Here is a 10,382-nt window from a genome sequence, read left to right on the forward strand (position 1 = left end):
TAAAGTTATCAATTCTACATGTCGATTTTGGAGCTGTACAATTTGAACTACTAATGTGCAGGTATCATTGAAGCAACAAGTAAATACCACGAATGAATAGTACTCCTAATGTATAATCACTAATAATTAATCTGTAAACACTTGAAATAGAAGGGTTTTACTTAAGTTTGTTTAATTAAATAATTAATACTATAATAAATCGAGATATTCCTATGTTCATTATTATACTTAAAATGTTAATATTACTTTGATATGTTTGTTATGTTATTTATTTAACTTTAGAGTTTATAAAAACTAAAATTCAATAAATCACTGAGACATTAACTTTAACTGATTATATAATATCATTCAAAGTTAAGTCTCGGTAAACAATTATACACAAGTCAAACATCCATTAAATGTAGTTTTATACGCCAACTGATGAAGAATAAACATGAGTATATTATATTTATGCTCAAATTATTTGTCGTATATGACCAATAGCTTGGCATATACGTATATTGCATTATAATTTAATTGATGATTATCGATGAAAAATTTATAATCTGTATTTTATATTACTTGTAAACAAACAAATAACTTATCTGTCATAACATGTACACTGTTCAACACAATTTCTTATTATTTATATATATGTCAATTTATCAATTGTTAAATGTGCTATCTCAATATAATAATCATGTAATGTATAATTAAATACATTAAACTAAAAAGATCACTAAATGCGCTGACAACAATATCCCTGGATTAGGGGTACTATCATTCACTATAAAAAGCACTGAATCCTTTTAACCCAGAGAGTTCGCTTTCATCGAATTCAAATAAGAATATAATTGTTAGCCACAACCCCGTGTTGTTGTCGATTATTTTTTTATGAGTCTTGATTACATACATTCGAAAAGAATTTGTTTTAATTTTTTATCTTGTGACGAAGCACGAATACAATAACTATAACTGTATATATACATATGGAAATATTTATCAAATCATCTCACAGCAATTTACAAGAAAAAAAGAAGTAAGTAAATTTATTAAATCGCATTCAATAGCATCCCTCCATCTCTTTTTTGGTCTTCCTCTATCTCTTCTTCCTTCAACATTCATTTCTATAACTGTTCTTACAGCTTTCGATTCTTCTTTCCTCATACCATGACTAAACAATCTAAGTCTATTTTCTGTCATCTTATCCACGATTGACGCAACACCTATACTTCCTCTTATATGCTCGTTCCTTATCCTATCTTCTCTAGTCACTCCACTCATCCAACTAAGCATTCTCATCTCTGCTACACTTATTCTCTGCTCTACTTTCTTATCAACCGCCCAACACTATGAACCATACATCATAGCTGGCCTCACAATTTCATACTAAATTTAAAAACTATAATTAGTATTTATTCATATATTATATTTTAAAATCAAAGAACTACTAATCAGGATATAATTAAAGGAATAAGATTTGATGTTGCTCTTAGAATATTCCGCAAATTTCTCTAAAGGAAACACTATCTACAGATTTGCATCGAAGCGTTTCTTATGATAGTGATTTTAATCACTGTCAGATATCATCTATACTTGTCCCATCTATGCCTCGTCCACACTGTGCCCAACCCACTATGATACCGTTTTTTTTATATAGATGCTTGATGTCTTTACTTATCATTTGGTATATTTTTTTTTGTAAATCTGACCGTTTATTTGCCCACAGGGGGGCATTTAAAATGACAACTTTTTCACAAAAAATTAACTTTATCAACTTAACTTTTTTTAATTAATAGCGCTTTTCAACTTTAAGCATCTTGAATTGATTATTTTATTGCAAGTTTATCACAATAAATAATTGATTAATAAATTTGAAGAAATAAAATGCTTATTAAGTCACCCTTTTTATTTCTTCATTGATTACTCTCATCTTTAATAATAGTTCAGCTAAAATTCAAAATTACCTAGAACTGTTTTTATTCTTTATTAAGTTTTGAATTAATTTTTACTATGATTGTTTATCTTTTTTGATGATAATTTATTTCATATTATATTCTGTACAATTAAAATTGATTAACTATTTGATTAATATAAGTTTTTAGTTCTATTTTTGATTTTAGCTTCTATGCTTATATGAGAAGTTATTGGTTTACTATGATTTTTATGTCTATGCATGACAATTATCAGCTCTCACTGTACCAATTTTTATGATGACTACGTCAAAAGAATGTGATTTTAATATAGTTAAACCTATTATTACCACAAATTCAACAAAAACCGTACAATTTAGAAATTTAGAAAAATATTTCAAAGTTTCATACCGTAAAAAATAGCATTTTCCCAATTTTATTCTGCATATAAAAACTAATATATTTTTTTTTAAATCACAAAACCTAATAAAATTTTAATAGGGTATACTAGAAATAGTAAGCTTTTTTTTTTATCAAAAGAATTTCACATAGATTATGACAGATTTTCTATCAAAATTCAATGATAAACTCAATTACAGGAAATATTTGAATAAACAACCCCCCAAGGCTGTACATTTTTGAAAATGTTGGATGTCACCNAGTCACCCTTTTTATTTCTTCATTGATTACTCTCATCTTTAATAATAGTTCAGCTAAAATTCAAAATTACCTAGAACTGTTTTCGAACTGTTCTTCGAACCTATATCAAACTCAAAATTATTAAGAGTACTTATGACGAAGAAACGTTTCCACAATTATTTTTCTATTAGTTATTAACTTAAAGTCAATATTTCGAAATTTCTGTAAAAATTCTTCACTCTTTTTCCATTTTTCTATTTCTTTGTAATATAGTTCCATTTATTATGCAAAACTTTATTCTTGAAACATTCCGTTAAAAATGATTGGTTAAAACGTTCCGATGCATTGCTAGGTGGATGTTTACAAATTCTAAATTTGGCCGGTAGATGTAATGTATTGTACTTCAATATGGAAAGAAAATGTTGAACTTCATTTTGTCTTCATAATGTAAATTTTTATATTTTTGTTTTAAGATTATAGATTTTGTATTTTATATTATTTTAAAATACCTAACAAAAGTTTTTAAGTTAGAAAAAAAATTTTAACTCATTTGATTTTTTATCTCATTTAGATTCAATAACTTCAATGTATATTAAGGACCCCATCACTGTAGTCTGCCCTCGTTTGAAGAAATTTCTTATTTATATTAAAATTATTTTTTTATGTAATTTTTTTTGTGTCTCACTTTCTCAGCTCTCGCTTGACCAACTTTTTTAACGATACATCAAATTATCACAACTGTTATTTATTATATATCAATATGTTTAAAAAATTAAACAAAAAGAAAGGGAAATTTTTAAAAGGTGTCAATAACTAGGGTCTCTTGTATAATTTTGCTAGAAAATGTCAACAAGTAATAATGTATCCAATCAATGTCAAATTTTTATTGACATCCAGTTATAATTAGATGTGTTACTTGGTAAGCCTAATTATTAAAATAGTTTATTTGTAAATGTGAGAGTTATGTAATTTTAGAACATTAGTGATCTAAGTAATATATACGTTAAACATATTTATTTTTAATAAAATAATTCTAAAAATAAAAAATGTATTATAAAATATGACGAGAAAAAGCCTTAAGTCATACAAAAAAATGCTGTATTATTCAATTAATTCATAAAATTATAATTATAATTTTATTAATAATAATTACATTTTAATTAAAAAATTATTTATTTAAAATGTATTGGTATAAAATTGACCTTCAATATTTTCATACACTAATTTTGTAGTTTTTTATATGATATATATACAATAAGATCATTGTAGTTTGATCAGTAAATTTGAATATGACTAGATGTAATTAAATTTTTAATTAATTTCAATTTATTATTATTTTAGAAATTTTATTTGATACTTCTAGTGTTATTTTTTTTATGAAATAAATTGTTAAAAAATGGTTTAATTGAAAAACGATCATCAGGTAAATATTCAATTTCAATTGGCACGTTATGGTTAGATGAATTTAATGGAGAAATAAATCCTTCACAATTTTTTTCATCTGATTCATCTCCACAATCATTATATCCATCACATCTTAAGTAAAATTTAATACAAATATCGTTGTCACAATGAAATGCATTGGGTTTACATTCTTTACAATTTATTTCATCACTTCCATCAAGACAGTTAACTTTGGCATTACACAGTAACATTGGATCTAATTTTTGTTTATTGCAGTCGATGACTCTGTTTGTTTCCCAGTATGTATTATTATTGGTGAATGTCTTAATTGCTGATATAACATTGATTTGAACAAGTAGAGTGCAAGCGAATAGCTTGATGCAATTTAGTTTAAAGATAACCATTTCTACAAAAAATAACCAATAATTCATTAAGATAAACAAAAAATATTTTTTAATAATTACAAATAGAAAAAAAAAATGTTGATAATAATCTCAATTTTTTACTCGAAGAAATAATTATCATATAACTATTGATAAACAATCAGAATTTTCATAATAAAATTTAAATAAACACGATGTTTTGCACTATGAAACGCGTATTTCAATAAAAATAAATCTAACAATAATAAATTTATGACATCGTTGTGTATTTACTGATGTAACTTAAATTAAAAAAATTCAATATAGTAGTTGCATAACCTTAGGTTACATTGCCTGTCCTCAAGCTAAAAAAAAGGGGGAGGTTAAATAATACATTTTTTCCACTAGACACAATACTCTTTAAATTGTACGACCATTTTTTTAAATAACTATTGTTTGATAGTATTCAAAACTTATATTAACAAATATCTATTAAAACGATTACAATTTTCCAAGTATGATAGTGTGATACCCTCCTGTTTGATATAAAAAAACACAAATACATAATATTCTTTTATAAAATAGAAAGCATATAAATATACGGAAAAAATTAATTTACTCCAAAAAAAAAATATTTCGAATAAAATTTGAAGTTACAAAATGTTTAATAAATTATGTATAAACAATTTTAAGGAAGATATTTACAATAATTGCAACATGAAATTAATCATAATGGATTACACTGGCTTAACTGTCTTCTAAAAAATTATTCTTCATAAAAAAACTAAATTTTAAATTGTACCATTTAAATTATATATAATTTAGAAATACGGTTTTAGATATTTTTCTATTTTCCTACTACTTCTATGATTGTTATTATCATTATTTTACCAATTATTAACTAGTGGTAAAAGCAATAATGCTTGTAAAATAAATACTAATCAAATTATTAAATATTTTTTGAAATTTCATTAAATAAATAATATTTTTTTGATTTTATTTAAAAAAAAATTGTTAAGATGAAATGTTATTTCTTTTATAATAAAGTAGTTATTCTAATTACAATATTCAAAGTATCATTAATAAACATATATGCCATAAAAATACATGCAAAATACATACCTTAACACCAAGTTAATATTTATGTTTCTCGAAAAAGAATTTTGAAATGTAGTTAAAACGTGATAAATATATTTAATCTAATGCAACTATGATAATATCTAATAAAACAAAGAAGTTTAGTTATTTGATAATTAATAAAAGAACGACTTAAGTAGTTTTATTATTAACAAATCTACTATAGTGAATTATAATAGAAATGTGTCTGACTATATTAAAAACTTAATAACAACTGTTTTCAACTAATTAAAACTCTATGGAGGTTAATTATATTTTTTACTTTGTACTTTAGATAATATGTTAATATTTCCCGTAATATGACTCATGTTTATTATAACATTTCGTTGATTCAAAATGTATGCACATTTCATAATTTTAAAAATTTATTAAAAAATAATTATTAGTTAATTTAAAGTATCAAGTAATCAGTTGGGTATTATAAATTTTTTAGAAAGGAATGTATTAATTTTGGTCAACAGTTCTAAATTTAAATGATAATATTTTAATAATTTTTTTTTTTATAAAAATCATCTTTGTATGTGTAAAATAGTTAAAAATATGTACAATTTTGTATACATTTTTTTCTTAATATTTAATGAAATAGTATTATGTTTTGAATTGTTCTATTTAAGTAATAAAATTTAAATATACATTTTATGAATTCACTCATTATTTTCTTTGGTAGGTAAATAGGTTTGAGCCCAAGTCACTCTAGGTGGTTCTAGATCCTCAGTTTCGACAAGTTTCATTCCTTCCATTGTGTGTAATATAGTTCCATTTATTGTGCAAATCGATTTTGGATAGTCTTTATTCTCGAAACATTCAGTTAAAAATGGTTGGTTAATACATTCCAATGCATTGTTAGGTGGATGTTTGCAAATTCTAAATTTGGCCGGTAGATTTACGTTTAAAATAGAGGAACAATGACCCGTTGAGTATTTAAGCCACGTCCACGAGAAGTATTTCAAGTAAAAGGTAACAATATGTTTCCCACGACCTCTGTATTTCTCAGCTAAATATCCTGCACTAGCTAATTCATTGGAATTTTGAGCTTTACACTCTAAAGAGTTCGAAAATTCGTCAGTCGGACAAGTTATTTGTGAACATTTGTTAATCGAGGCAATGTATACGAGGACAGTTTTGGAGTGCGTGCAAATTGGAAGCCAACATTCTACTTCATCCATGTACATATCTAAGTGGCCAGCTTCATTTATCATCCCTAATACTCTACTACCATGAATAACATCAACAAACTTTGCATCTGTTTTCCGTAAGGTGTTATTTGTATTTACCTCAAAGGTGTTTAAAGAGTATTCAAAAATTGGTCCAGCAGGGTCAAGAGCTATAACACAATAAATAAATGTATATTAAATAAAATAATTAGGTATTATGAAATTTGCGTATATTAGAAGAATAAACTTGTTTATTTAAAATACATGTTTTAGAAAAAAAAATCTGTTTATAACTTAAAGAAACAATTTAAAACGTCCCATAAGACCAATGTAAATTTTGAAATTTACGGTGTTTTTAACAAACAGTGTTTCAAAATTACATTAATGTAATTCTATCTCACAATTATTCTTCTATGAGAAATCGGCAGTCAAAAAAAAAAACCTTATTTTTAAATATGCAAACAATTTAACAGACATTTAATGTTTGAGTGAAATTTTAAAACATAGAAATTGTGAAATAATAAGTGTACATATTATTGTAAAATTTAACAAACTCCTATTGAAGTGTTTTTAATGATAGTTATATTAATCACTGTCAGATATATTATCTATACTTGTTCCAACTCTACTGCGACCACACTGTTCTATTTTTAGCTTCGTTGTGAAGATGAGAAGGTATTAATTACCATAATGTGTTTATTTTTTTATATTTTTTTTTTTGTTTCTGTCACTACTTTTTCTTAACGATACGTCAAAAGATCACAAATCGTATCTAGTTAAAGACATTACCCTAAAAAATAAAAAATTTTCCCTCGTTCTCTGTAAATGACGCCAATTCCACACAAAATTACTATTTTTAAAATTTGTAAATTTGTAAATATTTTTTCTTAAAACTGCTATAACTTTATGAAAAATAAACGAATCAACATAATTTTTTTTATATTGAAATTTTAGATATTTCCCTTTCATTCAATATCATTTTTTTGAAAATCTGACATTTAACCTGCTCACAGGGGGAGATTCAAAATAGTAATATTTTCACAAAACTTTATCTTTTTTACAAATCTCAACTTTTTAAAGTTATTTTTGCTTTTGAATAATACACCAATTTCTCAAAAACACTATCTAGGGAAGTTATTTTTAAATGTTCATTTTTCAATAATTTATAGCAATTTTTAGTAAAAAAGTGAAAAATAGTAGAAATTTACTGATATTAAAAATAGTAATTTTTTGGGTGATTTCCATTATTTACGGGAAACTAGTAAAAATTTTTTAATTTTTGAGAGTAATGTCTTCAACTAGATACAATTTGTGATCGATTGACGTATCGTTGAAAAAAATTGGCTCAGTGAGAGCTAAGAAAAAGTAGTGACAGACACAAAAAAAATTAAAAAATAAACACATGATAGTAAAATTAATACCTTCTCAGCTTCGCAGAGAATCTAAAAAATTAGCTTAAACGTAGTCTAAGAAGGCAATAACTATTTTTAAAACAAAATGACAATTGAATCAAAAGTTATAAGCATTGTCAGTTAGGTCTGGGCACTATATATAATATTTTCACAACAATTGATCTATGGAAAAATGATATAGTTTGCTCATGCGAATATTATAAATAATATAGCGACTAAATAGTTATACGTATGTAGGATAATAAATTATATAGTTGATTCAACTATATAAAGTAGTTTATTACATTTATTTAGTCATTCGAACTAGACAATTTTAGAATTAAAAAAATCTAACGTTATATTATTTGAAAGAAAAAAAATTCCTTTTTATTTTTAAAATTATATCAATTCGTATTACTAAAAAAGAACATATTTAATAAGCTCACAAATAAAAAAATGATCTAGTTAAAAAAACATATGATCTACTCTAACAACTTTTGAACGAGTATTTCTAACTAAAGAGGAAGTGTGGGTCCAATTATTTGTATTACTAGGCATACCTAAGGCAATCGACCCTATTTGGAAAATATTTTTTAACATATACTTATACTTAGACTTAATCCTCAGTAATGCATTTATGTTAGTTAATATAAAAGAGTTGTGGGATGCGAGGATACTGTTTCTACATAGCTGTTTAATATAAAATATTTACAACCCCACTCATTGTCAAAGTAATATGATTAGTCTGCTTAGTAGCTTTTATATTAATAACTCTCTATTATAAAATAAACAACTTCAAGTTAGATAATTTTCATCTAAAGACGACTTAGTATATTTTCCTATTAAAATAATTAGATGAAATAATTGTTTACGATATAATTGTATACAACCTGAGATACGGTCTACAATTCTCTGTGTGTTCTCTGTTAGAGTTCTAGCTGCCATACCGGATACCTGACCGCCAAGGCTGAATCCAATTAGGTGCAATTTGACATTACTGGATATGTATTTATCAATAAATGTAGCGATAGCTCTGGCTACAATAGGTACATTAATGTTGGCTGCAATCTCATAATCGGTTTTCATTATGGTTGGCCAAAAACCATTGTCTTAAATTAAATGTTGCATAAAAAATAAAACTTTAGAAGCTATATAATTTTTACCATACAACGATCCTTTTCTCCAGTCTACTAGTATTATGCAGTCAAAGTCATCTGCACCTTCTATTAGAGCGTTTTTCATATTTACACCATCGTTCAAATCTGCAGTTTTGAAGCCATGTGTATAAAATATTACTTTCTTCATGTGGTCGTAAACTACACTGCTGGCTTCCAAAGGTTCATCGGGCTTATTGGCTAAGAAAGCTATGAACTTCACATCTGACTTGCTATAAGAATCTAGCCGTCGAATATCGAAAAAAAAACTGGTTATTACATCAAGTATTGATAACTGTGCATCAGGCATGTGCTTAATTGAAGTTGGAATATTACGACTTGAATTTTTCGCATTAGATATTTGATAAATTTGAAATAAAATAAGAAATTGAACGATTCGAAAACAACACATTTTAGAAATCATTGCTTGCCGGCCTAAAAGAGAAACACTTAATAATTTATAAAACCTATTCTTCCACGTGCTTAATTTAAATTATTTCTATTGTATAAACTGTATTAAAAATATGCATTTTAACAAGGTAATAATTTATATAGTTTAACTGTAGAAAATCTTAGGAGCTTGTTTAACTACTTATGTTAATGCAATACATAAAAAGTTTTATTTAAAAAATTAAATACCTTATTACTAACTTTATTAATCCGAGATTTTACCTTATTAACAATTTTCTATCTATAACAACAATATTCGCAGTATAATAGACTGAATTGTTTGAATAAAATTATTAACTGTTCAAATTTGCATAAGCTAATTTAAATAAGTAACTTCAGTAAGATAGTTCTCAATAGTTCTACCATTATGTACACTTTATTATCTTAAAATTATTAACTCTGTTCCACTTAAAAATATCAATAAATGATAATAAGAAAATATACAATTGCTTAATTGCTTAATTAGCCTTCTCAAAGTAAAAGATAATACCGGGTCAAATACACACATATATATTTAATATTAATTTCCCTAATATACCCTAATATAAATATACCTGATGAGATACCAAAAAATGAATTTTTAATAAAGAAAGGGCCTCTCGTAAATATTTGGGTCTACATTTGTTGATAGATGTAGATATTTTAAGATAATTATGATTCTATGATAAAGTAAGTAAAAATGATATAATATCAGTCCTTATCTGCTATTTATTTATTTTTAAACATCGTCAATTTAGTAATAATGTCGATTTATTATAAACATAAAAAGTAAAATTTTGTCAAGAGTTAATAAATTGAA

General features: G+C 25.2%; 1 protein-coding gene across 3 annotated transcripts; it reads right to left on the reverse strand.

The window, feature by feature from the left end:
• Positions 1-4,014: 4,014 nt before the first annotated feature.
• On the reverse strand, positions 4,015-9,935 carry LOC126901131 (phospholipase A1-like). 3 transcript variants are annotated; one of them, XM_050677379.1, is made up of 5 exons: positions 9,806-9,935; positions 9,143-9,568; positions 8,870-9,088; positions 5,420-6,758; positions 4,015-4,341 (listed from the first exon to the last, which is right to left on the reverse strand). In XM_050677379.1, the coding sequence occupies exons 2-4, from the start codon at positions 9,555-9,557 to the stop codon at positions 6,079-6,081; spliced, it is 1,314 nt and encodes a 437-aa protein (XP_050533336.1). In that variant the 5' UTR covers positions 9,558-9,568; positions 9,806-9,935; the 3' UTR covers positions 4,015-4,341; positions 5,420-6,078. The 3 variants fall into 3 exon arrangements, with proteins under 3 accessions (XP_050533336.1, XP_050533337.1, XP_050533338.1); XM_050677380.1 differs by having other exon boundaries at positions 9,785-9,891; XM_050677381.1 differs by having other exon boundaries at positions 9,773-9,889.
• Between the last annotated feature and the right edge of the window lie 447 nt (positions 9,936-10,382).

The sequence above is a fragment of the Daktulosphaira vitifoliae genome, unplaced genomic scaffold (assembly GCF_025091365.1).
Source record: "Daktulosphaira vitifoliae isolate Bord-2020 unplaced genomic scaffold, ASM2509136v1 Scaffold_3, whole genome shotgun sequence".
Lineage (NCBI taxonomy): Eukaryota > Metazoa > Arthropoda > Insecta > Hemiptera > Phylloxeridae > Daktulosphaira > Daktulosphaira vitifoliae.